The 17,646-nt window shown below is 42.4% G+C and overlaps 1 protein-coding gene across 2 annotated transcripts in view; it reads left to right on the top strand.

Moving 5' to 3' along the window:
• Positions 1-14,563, top strand: part of Pole4 (polymerase (DNA-directed), epsilon 4 (p12 subunit)) — a 36,512-nt gene extending 21,949 nt beyond the window's left edge. The window contains exons 4-5 of one of the 2 annotated variants that reach the window (XR_003956251.1): positions 11,957-14,168; positions 14,287-14,563. Coding sequence is in view for 1 of the 2 variants with exons in the window: in NM_001370295.1 (NP_001357224.1) it covers positions 11,957-12,132 (176 nt within the window). In the remaining variant the exon portion in view is untranslated. Of the gene's footprint in view, positions 1-11,956; positions 14,169-14,286 lie in introns of those variants that run through there. The other variant, NM_001370295.1, reaches the window with a different exon arrangement.
• Positions 14,564-17,646: the final 3,083 nt, after the last annotated feature.

The following is a 17,646-nucleotide window of genomic DNA, read 5'->3' as shown; positions in this document are numbered from 1 at the left end:
ATCTCAGGGTTGTTTTGATTTGCATTTCCCTGATGATTAAGGATGTTGAACATTTTTTCAGGTGCTTCTCTGCCATTCGGTATTCCTCCGGTGAGAATTCTTTGTTCAGTTCTGAGCCCCATTTTTTAAGGGGGTTATTTGATTTTCTGAGGTCCACCTTCTTGAGTTCTTTATATATGTTGGATATTAGTCCCCTATCTGATTTAGGATAGGTAAAGATCCTTTCCCAGTCTGTTGGTGGTCTTTTTGTCTTATAGACAGTGTCTTTTGCCTTGCAGAAACTTTGGAGTTTCATTAGGTCCCATTTGTCAATTCTCGATCTTACAGCACAAGCCATTGCTGTTCTGTTCAGGAATTTTTCCCCTGTGCCCATATCTTCAAGGCTTTTCCCCACTTTCTCCTCTATAAGTTTCAGTGTCTCTGGTTTTATGTGAAGTTCCTTGATCCACTTAGATTTGACCTTAGTACAAGGAGATAAGTATGGATCGATTCGCATTCTTCTACATGATAACAACCAGTTGTGCCAGCACCAATTGTTGAAAATGCTGTCTTTCTTCCACTGGATGGTTTTGGCTCCCTTGTCGAAGATCAAGTGACCATAGGTGTGTGGGTTCATTTCTGGGTCTTCAATTCTATTCCATTGGTCCACTTGTCTGTCTCTATACCAGTACCATGCAGTTTTTATCACAATTGCTCTGTAGTAAAGCTTTAGGTCAGGCATGGTGATTCCACCAGAGGTTCTTTTATCCTTGAGAAGAGTTTTTGCTATCCTCGGTTTTTTGTTATTCCAGATGAATTTGCAAATTGCTCCTTCTAATTCGTTGAAGAATTGAGTTGGAATTTTAATGGGGATTGCATTGAATCTGTAGATTGCTTTTGGCAAGATAGCCATTTTTACAATGTTGGTCCTGCCAATCCATGAGCATGGGAGATCTTTCCATCTTCTGAGATCTTCTTTAATTTCTTTCTTCAGGGACTTGAAGTTTTTATCATACAGATCTTTCACTTCCTTCGTTAGAGTCACGCCGAGATATTTTATATTATTTGTGGCTATTGAGAAGGGTGTTGTTTCCCTAATTTCTTTCTCAGCCTGTTTATTCTTTGTGTAGAGAAAGGCCATTGACTTGTTTGAGTTAATTTTATATCCAGCTACTTCACCGAAGCTGTTTATCAGGTTTAGAAGTTCTCTGTTGGAATTTTTAGGGTCACTTATATATACTATCATATCATCTGCAAAAAGTGATATTTTGACTTCCTCTTTTCCAATTTGTATCCCCTTGATCTCCTTTTGTTGTCGAATTGCTCTGGCTAATACTTCAAGTACTATGTTGAAAAGGTAGGGAGAAAGTGGGCAGCCTTGTCTAGTCCCTGATTTTAGTGGGATTGCTTCCAGCTTCTCTCCATTTACTTTGATGTTGGCTACTGGTTTGCTGTAGATTGCTTTTATCATGTTTAGGTATTGGCCTTGAATTCCTGATCTTTCCAGAACTTTTATCATGAATGGGTGTTGGATCTTGTCAAATGCTTTTTCTGCATCTAACGAGATGATCATGTGGTTTTTGTCTTTGAGTTTGTTTATATAATGGATTACATTGATGGATTTTCGTATATTAAACCATCCCTGCATCCCTGGAATAAAACCTACTTGGTCAGGATGGATGATTGCTTTAATGTGTTCTTGGATTCGGTTAGCGAGAATTTTATTAAGAATTTTTGCATCGATGTTCATAAGAGAAATTGGTCTGAAGTTCTCTATCTTTGTTGGATCTTTCTGTGGTTTAGGTATCAGAGTAATAGTGGCTTCATAAAATGAGTTGGGTAGAATACCTTCTACTTCTATCTTGTGAAAAAGTTTGTGCAGAACTGGAGTTAGATCTTCTTTGAAGGTCTGATAGAACTCTGCACTAAACCCGTCTGGTCCTGGGCTTTTTTTGGCTGGGAGACTATTAATAACTGCTTCTATTTCTTTAGGGGATATGGGACTGTTTAGAAGGTCAACTTGATCCTGATTCAACTTTGGTACCTGGTATCTGTCCAGAAATTTGTCCATTTCGTCCAGGTTTTCCAGTTTTGTTGAGTATAGCCTTTTGTAGAAGGATCTGATGGTGTTTTGGATTTCTTCAGGATCTGTTGTTATGTCTCCCTTTTCATTTCTGATTTTGTTAATTAGGATTTTGTCCCTGTGCCCTTTAGTGAGTCTAGCTAAGGGTTTATCTATCTTGTTGATTTTCTCAAAGAACCAACTCCTCGTTTGGTTGATTCTTTGAATAGTTCTTCTTGTTTCCACTTGGTTGATTTCACCCCTGAGTTTGATTATTTCCTGCCGTCTACTCCTCTTGGGTGAATTTGCTTCCTTTTTTTCTAGAGCTTTTAGATGTGTTGTCAAGCTGCTAGTATGTGCTCTCTCCCGTTTTTTCTTGAAGGCACTCATAGCTATGAGTTTCCCTCTTAGAAATGCTTTCATTGTGTCCCAAAGGTTTGGGTACGTTGTGGCTTCATTTTCATTAAACTCTAAAAAGTCTTTAATTTCTTTCTTTATTCCTTCCTTGACCAAGGTATCATTGAGAAGAGTGTTGTTCAGTTTCCATGTGAATGTTGGCTTTCTGTTATTTATTTTGTTATTGAAGATCAGCCTTAGTGCATGGTGATCTGATAGGATACATGGGACAATTTCAATATTTTTGAATCTGTTGAGGCCTGATTTGTGACCTATTATGTGGTCAATTTTGGAGAAGGTACCATGAGGTGCTGAGAAGAAGGTATATCCTTTTGTTTTAGGATAAAATGTTCTGTAGATATCTGTCAGATCCATTTGTTTCATCACTTCTGTTAGTTTCAGTGTGTCCCTGTTTAGTTTCTGTTTCCATGATCTGTCCATTGGTGAAAGTGGTGTGTTGAAGTCTCCCACTATTATTGTGTGAGGCGCAATGTGTGCTTTGAGCTTTACTAAAGTTTCTTTAGTGAATGTGGCTGCTCTTGTATTTGGAGCATAGATATTCAGAATTGAGAGTTCCTCTTGGAGGATTTTACCTTTGATGAGAATGAAGTGTCCCTCCTTGTCTTTTTTGATGACTTTGGGTTGGAAGTCAATCTTATCAGATATTAGGATGGCTACTCCTGCTTGTTTCTTCATACCATTTGCTTGGAAAATTGTTTTCCAGCCTTTCATTCTGAGGTAGTGTCTATCTTTTTCTCTGAGATGAGTTTCCTGTAAGCAGCAAAATGTTGGGTCTTGTTTGTGTAGCCAGTTTGTTAGTCTATGTCTTTTTATTGGGGAGTTGAGACCATTGATGTTAAGAGATATTAAGGAAAAGTAATTGTTGCTTCCTGTTATTTTAGTTGTTAAAGGTGGCATTCTGTTCTTGTGGCTGTCTTCTTTTAGGTTTGTTGAGGGATTACCTTCTTGTTTTTTCTAGGGCGTTGTTCCCGTTCTTGTATTGGTTTTTTTCTGTTATTATCCTTTGAAGGGCTGGATTCGTGGAGAGATAATGCGTGAATTTGGTTTTGTCGTGGAATACTTTGGTTTCTCCCTCTATGATAATTGAGAGTTTGGCTGGGTATAGTAGCCTGGGCTGCAGTTTGTGTTCTCTTAGTGTCTGTATAACATCTGTCCAGGCTCTTCTGGCTTTCATAGTCTCTGGTGAAAAATCTGGTGTAATTCTGATAGGCTTGCCTTTATATGTTACTTGACCTTTTTCCCTTACTGCTTTTAGTATTCTATCTTTATTTAGTGCATTTGATGTTCTGATTATTATGTGTCGGGAGGAATTTCTTTTCTGGTCCAGTCTATTTGGAGTTCTGTAGGCTTCTTGTATGTTCATATGCATCTCATTCTTTAGATTTGGGAAGTTTTCTTCAATAATTTTGTTGAAGATGTTTGCTGGACCTTTGAGTTGAAAATCTTCATTCTCATCCACTCCTATTATCCGTACGTTTGGTCTTCTTATTGTGTCCTGGATTTCCTGGATATTTTGAGTTAGGATCTTTTTGCATTTTCCATTTTCTTTGATTGTTGTGCCGATGTTCTCTATGGAATCTTCTGCACCTGAGATTCTCTCTTCCATCTCTTGTATTCTGTTGCTGATGCTCAAATCTATGGTTCCAGATTTCTTTCCTAGGGTTTCTATCTCTAGTGTTGCCTCGCTTTGAGTTTTCTTTATTGTGTCTACTTCCCTTTTTAGGTCTAGTATGGTTTTGTTCATTTCCATCACCTGTTTGTATGTTTTTTCCTCTTTTTCTGTAAGGACTTCTACCTGTTTGATTGTGTTTTCCTGCTTTTCTTTAAGGACTTGTAACTCTTTAGCAGTGTTCTCCTGTATTTCTTTAAGTGATTTATTAAAGTCCTTCTTGATGTCCTCTACCATCATCATGAGATATGCTTTTAAATCTAGGTCTAGGTTCTCAGGTGTGTTGGGGTTCCCTGGACTGGGCGAAGTGGGTGTGCTGGGTTCTGGTGATGGTGAGTGGTCTTGGTTCCTGTTAGTAAGATTCCTCCGTTTACCTTTCGCCATCTGGTAATCTCTGGAGTTAGTAGTTATAGTTGACTCTGTTTAGAGATTGTTCTTCTGGTGATTCTGTTACCGTCTATCAGCAGACCTGGGAGACAGATTCTCTCCTCTGAGTTTCAGTGCTCAGAGCACTCTCTGCTGGCAAGCTCTCTTACAGGGAAGGTGCGCAGATATCTTGTATTTGGACCTCCTCCTGGCCGAAGAAGAAGGCCCAAAACAGGACCTTTCTCAGACACTGTGTTGCTTTGGCAGTTCCCAGGTGGTACAGACTCTCACCTAAGCAGACTAAATTCCTAAGTTCCTTGGAGTCCCGGGACCAAGATGGCGACCGCTGCTGCTGTGGCTTAGGCCGCCTCCCCAGCCGGGTGGGCACCTGTCCTCCGGTCCGGACGGTGGCCGGCTGTCCCCGGCCCACACAGGGTGCTGCCTCAGCGCCTCTGTGCTTCTGCCTGTTCCAGAAGCTGTCAGGTTCTCTGGCGCACCCTCTCACCTGTTCAGACTAATTTCCTAAGTTCGGCGGGTCCTGGACCAAGATGGCGACCGCTGCTGCTGTGGCTTAGGCCGCCTCCCCAGCCGGGCGGGCACCTGTCCTCCGGTCCGGACGGTGGCTGGCTGTCCCCGGCCCACAAAGGGTGCTGCCTCAGTGCCTCTGTGCTTCCGCCTGTTCCAGAAGCTGTCAGGTTCTCTGGCGCACCCTCTCACCTGTTCAGACTAATTTCCTAAGTTCGGCGGGTCTCGGACCAAGATGGCGACCGCTGCTGCTGTGGCTTAGGCCGCCTCTCCAGCCGGGTGGGCACCTGTCCTCCAGTCCGGAAGGTGGCCGGCTGTCCCCGGCCCACACAGGGTGCTGCCTCAGCGCCTCTGTGCTTCTGCCTGTTCCAGAAGCTGTCAGGTTCTCTGGCGCACCCTCTCACCTGTTCAGACTAATTTCCTAAGTTCGGCGGGTCCCGGACCAAGATGGCGACCGCTGCTCGTGTAGAAGTCTTCTAAGTGATTTTAATTATTAGCATGATGTCTTAGTTAGGGTTACTCTTGCTGTGATGAAACACTATGACAAAGCAGTTTTGGGAGTAAATGTTTATTCAGCTTAGCTTCCACATCATAGTTTATTGGCAAAGGATGTTAGGACAGAAATGCAAGCAGGGCAGGAGGCAGGAACTGTGCAGACCATGGAGGGGAACTGTTTACTGGCTTGCTCTTTATGGCTTGCTCAGCCTGCTTCCTCCCTCCCTCCCTCCCTCCCTCCCTCCCTCCCTCCCTCCCTCCCTCCCTCCCTCCCTCCCTCTTCCTCCTCTAAATTATTTATTTATTTATTTATTTATTTATTTATTTATGGAATATCTCAACCAACCAACCAATCAATCAATCAATAAATACACAAACAAATAAATTTTCTTTGTAGTTCTGACTGTCCTGGAACTAACTTTGTAGACCAGATTGGCTTTGAACTTAGAGATCCAACTACTGCAGCCACTGCCACCTCTAGCCAGCCTACTTTCTTATAGAACCTAGGACCACCAGCCCAGGGATGGCACCACTCATAATGGACAGGGCCCTTTCCCATCAATTACTAATTAAGAACATGCCTTACAGGCCTGTCTACAGTCCAATCTTATGTGGGCATTGTCTCAATTAAGGTGCCTTCCCCCGCCCCCGGGCTGGTAAGATAGCTCAGTGGGTAAGAACACTGCTCTTCCGAAGGTCCTGAGTTCATATTCCATCAACCACATGGTGGTTCACAACCACCCGTAATGAGATCTGACGTCCTCTTCTGGTGCGTCGGAAGACAGCTACAGTGTACTTAAGTATAATAACAAATAAATCTTTGGGCTGAAGCAAGCGGAATTGACCAGAGAGAGCAGGGCTGACCGGAGCAAGCAGAGATGCTAAAAATTCAATCCCCAACAACCACATGAAGGCTCACAACCATCTGTACAGCTACAGTGTACTCACATACATAAAATAAATAAATCTTAAAAAAAAAAGGCTCCCTCCTAACTGATGACTCCAGCTTGTGTCAAGTTGACACAAAATCAGCCAGTGTGTACACTGGGTGTAGAAGTGCTGCTCTCTAGCAGGCTAAATTTTCCTGGGGCTGGGATGGTGGCTGAGCAGGCAAAGTGCAAGCAGTAACCTGAGTTTGGATCCCCAGCACCAACATAGAAATCCAGGTGCAGTGGACACATTTGTAACCCCAGCACAGGGGATGCAGAGAGAGACAAGTTCACCTGGAGCTTGGTGGCTAGCCAGTCTCGCTGAGTGGACGAGCTCTAGGTTCTGTGACAGACCCTGTTTCCAAACAGAAAGTGGAAAACTGATTGAGGGAGCCACCTGGGGGCAGCTCCCAGCCTCTGTCCACGCGTGCACACCCCGCAGGAACACATGCATGCATATTTACACAAAGAGTTCTCCATTTTTCATTTTTTCATATGTGCTTTATAAACAGCTTGCCACATCCCTCTGCTGTGTTGTCACTTTTATTGAGATGGTATTAAATTTATAGTTTAATTTAGGGAGAATCAACAATTTAAAATTACTGAGTTTCTCAAGAGTGGGGTCTGCTCTTCCATTTATCCAATTATTCTGTTATGTTCCTCAGTGGAATTTTAAAAGTTTGCTTCTTGCAGATTTTGCCGGTGTCTTGAATTTTATTCTAGTTGCTCTGGTGAATAAAATCATCCTAGCTGACATGTGCTGTAACTTTGTGACATTTCACTTAGCTGTTATAGCAGTGAAGTCTTTTGAACTTGATGTGCTTAAATCCTCAGATCTTACAATGTATTAACAGGAGTTAGCTTAATTATAGAAGTAATGCACAACATTGTTAAAGTAATTAAAAATATGTAAAAAGATAATACAATGAAGGAAAAAAACGTCTTCTTTTTCAGGTTTCTCACTTTCCCCTTAGAATTCATGTCTATAAATTGTTTCTTTTGTTCTTTTTGTTTTTTTTAAATGAATAAACATTTATTAAAACTGATTGTTTTTGCTTTTTATTTATTTTTCCAAACTGTTTTTGAAAATAATTTACTTAATTTTTATTTTTTGTGTGTTGGTGTGAGGGTGTCAGATCCCTTGGAACTGGAGTTAAAGACAGTTCTGGGCTGCCATATGGGAGCGAGGAATTGATCCCTGGTCCTCTGGAAGAACAGCCTGTGCTCTTAACTATTGAACCATCTCTCCAGCCCCTCCAAACTTGTTTTAAAACATGCAATAGCTATATCTAGGTCCTTTCAGCAAAATCTTGCTAGTGTATGCAATGGTGTCAGCGTTTGGAGGCTGATTATGGGATGGATCCCCGGGTATGGCAATCTTTAGATGGTCCATCCTTTCGTCTCAGCTCCAAACTTTGTCTCAGTAACTCCTTCCATGGCAGCTATTGGATGGATCACAGGGCCCCCAATGGAGGAGCTAGAGAAAGTACCCAAGGAGCAACCCTATAGGTAGAACAACAATATGAACTAACCAGTACCCCCCGGAGCTCGTGTCTCTAGCTGCATATGTATCAGAAGATGGCCTAATAGGCCAATAGTGGAAAGAGAGGCCCATTGGTCTAGCAAACTTTATATGCCTCAGTACAGGGGAATGCCAGGGCCAAGAAGTCAGAGTGGGGGGGGGAGGGTATGGGGGACTTTTGGGATAGCATTGGAAATGTAAATGAAGAAAATACCTAAAAAAACCATGCAATAGAACATATTTCTTTTTTTTTTTTTTTCTTTTTTTTTTCCATTTTTTATTAGGTATTTCGCTCATTTACATTTGCAATGCTGTACGAAAAGTCCCCCATAGCCACCCACCCCCTCTCCCCTACCCACCCACTCCCCTTTTATGGCCCTGGCGTTCCCCTGTACTGGGGCATATAAAGTTTGCGTGTCCAATGGGCCTCTCTTTCGAGTGATGGCCGACTAGGCCATCTTTTGATGCATATGCAGCTAGAGTCAAGAGCTCCGGGGTACTGGTTAGTTCATAATGTTGTTCCACCTATAGGGTTGCAGATCCCTTTAGCTTCTTTGGTACTTTCTCTAGCTCCTTCATTGGGGGCCATGTGATCCATCCAATAGCCGACTGTGAGCATCCACTTCTATGTTTGCTAGGCCCAGGCATACTCTGACAAGAGACAGCTATATCAGGGTCCTTTCAGCATAATCTTGCTAGTGTATGCATGCAATAGAACATATTTCTTGAACTACAGGTCACTTTTTTTTAAAGTCAAAAATCATGGCTGAGAGTTGGGAATAGAGCTCAGGAGGAGAGTGCTTGTCTAGGTTGAGGCTTTAAATTCATTTCTCATAAGTGGAAAGGAAAGGAAACCAACCTCACTGAGGAACACGGAGTTTTACACAGCTTATCTAAACGGTTCTGTTCCGTCTCATGCTTCTTACCTAGCTGCTGCTCCTGGCATTTTCTATGGGAAGCACAACTGCCTCTTCACCATTTATTTTCCCTCTGGTTTTCTCCCAGGTTTGTTCCAACGCTAACACCACAATAACCAATGTCACTACAGCGACATGTCCGTCTTCTTGCTGACCTCACACTGGATGTCATTTCCACTTGATAAAAAATGCAAACAAACCCCACAAATTTAGATAATAAAATTAGACTGAGAAACTTTTGAAGACTATCAACCATAGCAGAGAAAGAGGGGCTGACCACTCAGCTTCCAGATTTGAAAGAAGAGTGAAACTTGAGTAATAAGTAATAAAAATGATGAGTAATAAATAACTCATACCCAAAAGGACATGTGTGGTATGTGCTCAACAATAAGTGGATATTAGCCAAAAAAGTACAGAATACCCACGATACAATCCACAGAAGTCAAGAAAGTTGACAAGCAGAAGGGCCCAAGTGAGGATGCTTCAATCCCACTCAGGAGGGAGAAGAAAGCAATCTCGGGAGGCATAGAGAGGGAGGGGTCTGGGTGGGAGAAAGGAGGGGGAGGGGAAAAGGGGAACATGATCAGGTATTGGGTGGGTGGGGGGAGACAGGAGAGAAGTCCTGAGGACCAGCAGAATGAATGGAAATATGCAACCTGGGGGGGCAGGGTTGGGTGGGAGGTGAAGGGACTCTCCAGAAAGTACCAGAGACCTGGGAGGTGAGAGACTCTCAGGACTCAAAGGGAGGGAGGGACCTTAAATGAAATGCCCAACAGTGGGGAGAGGGAACTTGTATAGTCCTCTTCCAGTAGAAAAACAAGGCATCAAGTGGAGGGATGGTGTTGCCATCCCACAGTCCAAAACTCTGACCCAGAATTGTTCCTGTCTAAAAGAACTGCAGGGACAAAAATGGAGAAGAGCCTGAGGGAAAGGCAGTTCAGTGAGATGGAATCCATCTCAAGGAGAGTCTTTAAGACCTGACACTATTACTGATGCTATGTTGTGCTTATAGACAGGAGCCTAGCATGGCTGCTTTCTGGGAGACCCAACAAGCAGCTGACTGAGACAGCTGCAGATACTTATACCCAACCATTGTACCAAAGTCAGGGACCCTTATGGTTGAACATAGCAGGAACTGTGGTGCTGCCTCTATGTAAATGCCACACATTACTCTATGTAAGGGGCTACACAGCTGCAAAAGCATCTCCTGCAGGAGGACCTGATTGAGAACTGCTTGAGAGACCAAAGATTGTTGGTGTAGTCAGTGTCAATCAATCAACAATGCTGTTTAGAAGAGATGGTTCTTAGGACCAATGGGGGCATGGGTGGAGGGTATTAAAGGAGCTTGCAGCAGTATTCAGGAACCTTGCTGCAGTGTTTCTCACTTGCTTCCAGAGTCTGTGTCCCTGACTCTGCACCAACTCACCTCCAACCCCCAAGGGGGGTTAGCCCAGGGGACAGGCAGTCCAGGGGACAGGCAACAGTTGAATTGGGGAAAGGCTGGAAGATGCTGAGGAGGATGATGACCCCATAGGAGGACCAGCAGTCTCAACTAACCTGGATCCCTGAGATCTCTCAGACACTGAACCACCAACCAGGCTGTGTACACGAGCTGGCCCAAGGCCTACAACAAACATAACAGCAGAGGACTGCCTGGTCTGGCCTCAGTGGGAGAAGATGTGTCTAATCCTTGAGTTTGATGCCTCAGGGAGTGTGGAGGCCTAGTGGGGGAGCATCCTCTTGGAGATGAGAGGGAGGAGGAATGGGATGAGGAACTGTGGGAGGGTGGGCCAGGAGGAGGGCAACAACTGGACTATAAAAAAAAATAAAAGTAATAATAATAATAATAATAATAAAAAGAGCAAGAGAAGCAAAGCCCAAGGCCTTCATGTCTAACTTCATTAACAGAAGCCGGAGAGGAGCACACCCTCTCTGCAGGTTCCCCTGAGACTTGCTGGCTACTCAGTTTCCTTGGCTGGGTCAGCACCACTATGCTAAGAATGTCTTAAGTTTTGTTTTTGTTTTTCTTTTTTCTTTTTTTAATTGAAAAGTAGATTTTCCTGCCATACAATATATTCTGGCTACAGTTTTCCCTCCTCCACCTTCACCTAGTTTCTTTCTTCCCATCTGGATCCATGCTGTCTCTGTTTCTCATTAGAAAACAAACAGGCATCTAAGGAATAAGAAGAAGGATAAAATAGAATAAAATAAGGTAAAAACAAGAACAAATAAGTTAGAGCAGGACAAAACAAACAGAAGAAAAATAGCCAGAGAAAAAGCGTCAGAGACACATATAGATGGAAAGATACACCTGTTTGTATACATAGGAATCTATAAAAACACAAAACTGGAAGGCCTAATATATCCACAAAGGGCCAGAGGACTTGTAAGGTAAACAGAAAAAAAAAAAAAAAAAAAAAAAAAAGAAAAGAAAAAGAAAAAGAAAGTTGTGATGCAGCTTTATGCAATGCAGGACCTCCAAGGCTGCTGTTGAGTTTGTTTTGTGTTGGTCATCTACTGCTGGGCACGGAGTTCTACAATGAAGATGGTTTGTTTCCCCAGTGAGACTCCTTTGGAGACAACTAATATTTCATTTGCAATTGGTTATCAATTGGAGCTACCTTCTGGATTAGCAATGGGGGGCATATGTCCTTTTATCCTCTCAGCTCCAGGACCCCATCCAGCGCAGACCTGTGTGGGCTCTGTGCATGCTGTCTCAGTCTCTGTGAGCACATATGTTCAGTTCTGTTAAGTTTAAAAGGTCCTGTTTCCTTCCTGTCCTCAATCCCTCTGACTCTTACAGTCTTTTTGTCTCTTCTTCTGCGGGCTTCCCCGAGCCTTGATTGGAGACATGTAGCTGGACTTTGGCTACTTTGTGGGTTCTTTTTTTCCTTCACCTTTCTTCTTCCCTTTTCCTCCACCCTTTCAACCCACTAATCCTAGATGGGAGAGATAGAGGGGAAAAGGGGAGACATTATTGTTAGACTACTTCCTAGGGGTGTCGAGTTCCTTGGGGCAAGTTTGATCTTCAATGTCAGGATATCTAATTTCTTTTTATTGTTTCCTTTTGCACAGGACTATTTAACAAACTGCAATCAACAGCAATCAACAGCTATGAACCAGCAACCTACCCTGCCTCTTGGGACCCTAGCATTTATATACCCTCTGAAGAGTTCCCAGAATTCCAGATGTCACACTATCACAGAAACTATCCTCAGCTGGCAAAAAATCATACCCCTGCTAGAGCATGAGGCAAATCATAGTCAGCTGCTGTGGACAGACTGAACCAGCCCCATACCACACCTGGGATTAAAACAAAAACATGTTCTTATATTTCTGTTTTTCTTTTTCTTTTTTTGTAGAACATGATTTTAATATTTTCAACTGTTAATATTCAACAAACAGAATAATTATTTAAGATATATTTCATTGTTATGTCTCCCTTTTCATTTCTGATTTTATTAATAAGGACACTGTCTTTGTGCCCTTTGGTTAGTCTGGCTAAGGGTTTATCTATCTTGTTGATTTTCTCAAAGAACCAGCTCCTGGTTTTGTTGATTCTTTGTATAGTTCTTTTTGTATCTGTTTGGTTGATTCAAGCCAAACAGATAAAAAAAGAACTATACAAATTCAAGGCCTGAGTTTGATTATTTCCGGTGGTCTACTCCTCTTGGATGTATTTGCGTCTTTTTGTTCTAGAGCTTTCAGGTGTGCTGTCAAACTGCTAGTGTAAGCTCTCTTCAGTTTCTTTTTGGAGGCACTCAGAGCTATGAGTTTTCTTCTTACCACTGCTTTCTTGTATCCCATAAGTTTTGATATGATGTGTCTTCATTTTCATTAAATTCTAAAAAGCCTTTAAATTTCTTTCTTTATTTCTTCCTTGACTAAATTATCATTGAGTAGAGTGTTGTTCGGCTTCCATGTGTATGTGTGTTTTCCATGTTTTTGTTGGTATTCAAGACCAGCCTTAGTCCATGGTGATCTGATAGGGTGCATGGGATTATTTCAATCTTCTTGTATCTGTTGAGGCCTGTTTTGTGACCAATTATGTGGTAATTGGAGAAGGTGCCTTGAGGTGCTGAGAAGAAGGTATATTCTTTTGCTTTAGTATGAAATGTACTATAAATCTCTCTTAGATCCATTTGGTTCATTACTTGTGTTAGTTTCACTGTGTCTCTGTTTAGTTTCTGTTTCTATGATCTATCTATTGCTGAGAGTGGGGTGTTGAAGTCTCCCACCATTATTGTGTGCTTTGAGCTTTAGTAAAGTTTCTTTTATGAATGTGGATGCCCCTGCATTTGGAGCATAGATGTTCAGAATTGAGAGTTCATCTTGGTAGATTTTTTTCCTTAGACCAGTATGAAGTGTCCTTCCTTATCTTTTTTTGATAACTTTTGGTTGAAAGTTGATTTTGTTTGATATTAGAATGGCTACTCCAGCTTGTTTCTTGGGACCATTTGCTTGGAAAATTGATTTCCAGCCTTTTACCCTGAGGTAGTGTCTGCCTTTGTCACTGAGGTGTGTTTCCTGTATGCAGAAAATGCTGGGTCCTGATTACATATCCAGTCTGTTAGTCTATGTCTTTTGGGGGGAATTGAGTCCACTGATGTTAAGGGATATTAAGGAAAAGTGATTGTTACTCCCTGTTATTTTTGGTGTTAGAGGTGGAATTATGTTTGTGTGGCTATCTTTGTTTGGGTTTGTTGAAAGATTACTTTCTTGCTTTTGCTAGGGTGTAGTTTCCCTCCTTGTGTTGGTGTTTTCTACCTATTATCCTTTGTAGGGCTGGATTTATGGAAAGATATTGTGTAAATTTGGTTTTGTCATGGAATATCTTGGTTTCTCCATCTATGGTAATTGAGTTTTGTTGGGTATAGTAGCCTGGGCTGGCATTTGTGTTCTCATAGGGTCTGTATGATATCTGCCTAGGATCTTCTAGCTTTCATAGTCTCTGGTGAGAAGTCTGGTGTAATTATGATAGATCTGCCTTTATATGTTACTTGACCTTTTTCCCTACTGCTTTTAATAATCTTTCTTTGTTTACTGCATTTGGTATTTTGATTGTTATGTGCTGGGAGGAATTTCTTTTCTGGTCCAGTCTATTTGGAGTTCTACAGGCTTCTTGTATGTTCCTGGGCATCTTTTTCTTTAGGTTAGTGAAGTTTTCTTCTATAATTTTGTTGGAGATATTTACGGGCCCTTTAAGTTGGGAATCTTCACTCTCTTCTATTCTTTTTATCCTTAGGTTTGTCTTCCCATTGTGTCCTGGATTTCCTGGATGTTTTAGGTTAGGAGCTTTTTGTATTTTGCATTTTCTTTGACTGTTGTGACAATGTTTTCTATGGATAGTATCTTCTGCCCCTGAGATTCTCTCTTCTATCTCTTTTTGGTGCCTCTTTCAAAAGTGAAGATCAGCAGAAATGAAGACTCAAGACCAATGAAGCTCGCCCCTCCCCCACTGATACCCTGTCACTGTCCATATTTATACATTTATACTCCCCCCAAACAGCACGTGAGTCTGTCTTAGCAAAACTCCACGTGAGTCTCTATCAGTTGACAGCACTCTGCCAATTCATCAACAAGCTGCCAGAGCACCACCAGAAGTTCTTTGGTGAATTTCTGTCTATGGAGACACCACAAATGATGACCAATAAACAATGGTAAGACATACCAATACCATCAGCATAGTTCACCTTTTGTTGAATCCTTAGCATCGTGTGTCCTTTCACACATCTGCTTTAGCAAAGCATCCTTTCACTTGTGTCTGCTTCAGGAAAACATCCTTTGACAGAATAGACTTTCCAAAGAAACCTGAAGTTTCCACTTCAGTTACCTTACTCAGAATGACTTTTTTTTTTTTTTTTTTTTTTTTTTTTTTTTTTTTTTTAGCTCTATCCATTTACCTGCCAATTTCATCTTTTTTAATGGCTGAGCAAAATTCCATTATGTAAATGTACCACCTTTCTTTATGTATTCATTGACGGACATCTAGGTTTTCATTTTCTGGCTACTTCCCTGGCCAACATAGCCATTGAGTTTCTGAGGAATGGCTGTGGGAATTGTTTCTTCTATCTATCTATCTATCTATCTATCTATCTATCTATCTATCTATCATCTATCTGACTATCTGTCAATCAATCTGTCTGTTTGTCTATCATCTAATTTTTTTAAGATAGTGTCTCTTGTAGCTAAACTGGTCATGAGCTCACCTTGTATCTGAGAATAACACTTAAATTTCTGATCTTCCTGCCCCCATCCCTCCAGAGTTCTGGGATTACAAGCATTTGCCACCCTGCCTATTTGATGCTATGCTGGGGATGGAATGCAGGGCTACCTGCATGCTAGTCAAACACTCTAGTTACTGAGCCACATTCCTAGCACTTCTATGCTTTGTTTTTTTGTATAATCTAGTCAGAGCATTTGGAACTATATGCAGATGCAAAGTGATATGGAGATGGTGGTCACTCTGAATTTTGGGTGAAGCTTAAATGTCTGTAATGATTCAGTCAATGCCTTGTGGCTGAGGTTCAGTCACCTTCATGGGCTGTGCTAAGAACTTGTAAATGGATTATTGGGCAGGCAGCCTTCCCCTGGCCAATAAGAGGGAGGAGTATAGGGCCCAAGAGTCTTCCCTGGAGAGTGTTATGGTTCACTCGGGCCAATAAGAGGGCTGAGAGATAGGACTTTCAGGGAGTTGGCCCCTCACAGTGTCTCCTGGTGAACAGATGTTTGGGATTGAAGAGAGGCAGCAACCTTGGACCTAAGCTACATTTTCAACTTTGTATACATTACAGGGACTGCATGTATATTCTATTGGGTTGAGTCAGAGCTCTTTGGTCTGAAGAATGTCTCAGCAGCAAGAGGACCAGCATAAAGAATCCTCAAAAGCTTGCCAGAGCCACAATGTTAATACAGTGTTGCAGGGTTCAGAAGATGCTGAGGTCAAGTAAAAGGTTGGGCTGGTAGTCAGTCATCCAACTGTCAGTACCTCACTCATAGACTATGGGTGGTGAGAAGTCCAGCCTGAGAGAGTTTGGTAGTTTCCCAGAGGCCCTTGGGATGCTCATATGATTTCTGTATCTTTCTCATCTCTAACCTCATTCAGTCTTTGCCTCCTGCCCAGAGTTGTCTTACTGGCCAAGGCTTCTCATTCTGCTTCTGGGGGTGAAGGGTGTTGCTGTGCTCTCTGATACATCAGTCAGAGGAATGGACCTATGATTGTCTCCCCACTAAAATAGCCTAGAGCACAACTCATTGGGAACTGGTAGAAAGACAATGGAGAAAGAAAAATTCGAGCTAGATACTGGCGATAGGTTCCCTGAGCTGTCAGGCTTTTTCTCTTTCTTTCTCCTCCTCTGTCTTCTTTAGCCTTTTGGCTGAGCCATATTTATTCTTTAATTAATTAGAAATTGTGGTGTAGGACCTCAATGTTGAGATTTAACTATTTTAAACAAATGATATAGTGGTTCTAGTTAAGTTCATAAAGTTGTGCAAACACTCTACTCTCTATTCTCAGAACTCTCTCATCCTCAACAAATTCTGTTCCCATTAAATGGGAACCCTCCCCTCTTGGGTGCCCTTGGTCCCTGGTAACTAGTTACTCTTCTCCGTGATCCAGCTATCTTTTCCTCCGAGGATGCGAATTCTCAGGGCTGCTATTCCAAACAATAACAAGTTAGGCCTGTTACAGGAATACCTCAGTCCCTGGTACCAACTTCTGTCTTAGCTACTGCTCTGTTGCTGTGAAGAAACACCATAACTAAGGTAACTAAGGTAAAAGAATCATTTAATTAGGGGCTTGCTTATTGTTTATTCATGGTGGGAGGCAGACAGGCAAGGTGTTGGAGCATAGCTGAGAGCTTTACATCCTGATTCCCAGGCAGCAACACACACATACACACACAGTGGGCACTGGGCCTGGAGTGGGCTTTTGAAACCTCCATGCCCACCCCTAGTGACACACCTTCTCCAACAAAGCCATACTACCTGGTCCCTCTGATCCTTCTCAGATAGTCCCATGCTCCAGTGACCAAGCATTCCAATAGATGAACCTGTGGGGCCATCCTCTTTTGAATGACCACATTCCACTCCTTGGCCCCCACAGGCTTGTAGCCAGATCATAATGCAAATGCATTTAATCCAACTTCAAAAGTCCCCAGCCCTGCAGTCTTAATATCTTCTAACATTCCAAAGTCTTCTCTGAGACTCAGAGCAATCCTTTAACTGTAACCCCTTATAAAATCAAAAGACAAAAGCAGATCACATACTTCAAACACACAATGGCACAGAGTATACATTTTCATTCCTAAAGGGAGGAACGGGAGCATAGTGAGAAACAGGGCCATGGCGAGAGCAAAAAGCAGCAGGGCTGACTCCAAATCCTGTAGTTCTGTGTTCATGTCTGAGGCCTTAGAGGCCTCTTTGTATCTCCCACACCTTTCAGTTTTGTTCACTGTAACACACTTCTCTCTCTTGGACTGGATCCACACACAGTCTGTGGCTTTCCTGGGCAGGTATCTGCGCTGGCGTATCTGCGCTGGCATTTACATCTTCGAGTCTTCAACACAACCCAGGCTTCACCTTCACAGGTTCACACAATGGCCTCTTCTAACCTCCATGCAGGGACTCCCCTGACACACACCTGGCCTCAGCATCTTTCCTTATCAGCAGAGGAAGATTCCACAACCCTTTTACTCCTGTATCCCTCGTGATGTGACTCTAAAGCCAGAACCACGCTGAGGTTGCCAAGTTCTTCTGCTTACTGG

The sequence above is a fragment of the Mus musculus genome, chromosome 6, assembly GCF_000001635.26.
Source record: "Mus musculus strain C57BL/6J chromosome 6, GRCm38.p6 C57BL/6J".
NCBI lineage: Eukaryota > Metazoa > Chordata > Mammalia > Rodentia > Muridae > Mus > Mus musculus.
This window is presented reverse-complemented; position numbering and strand designations above follow the sequence as displayed.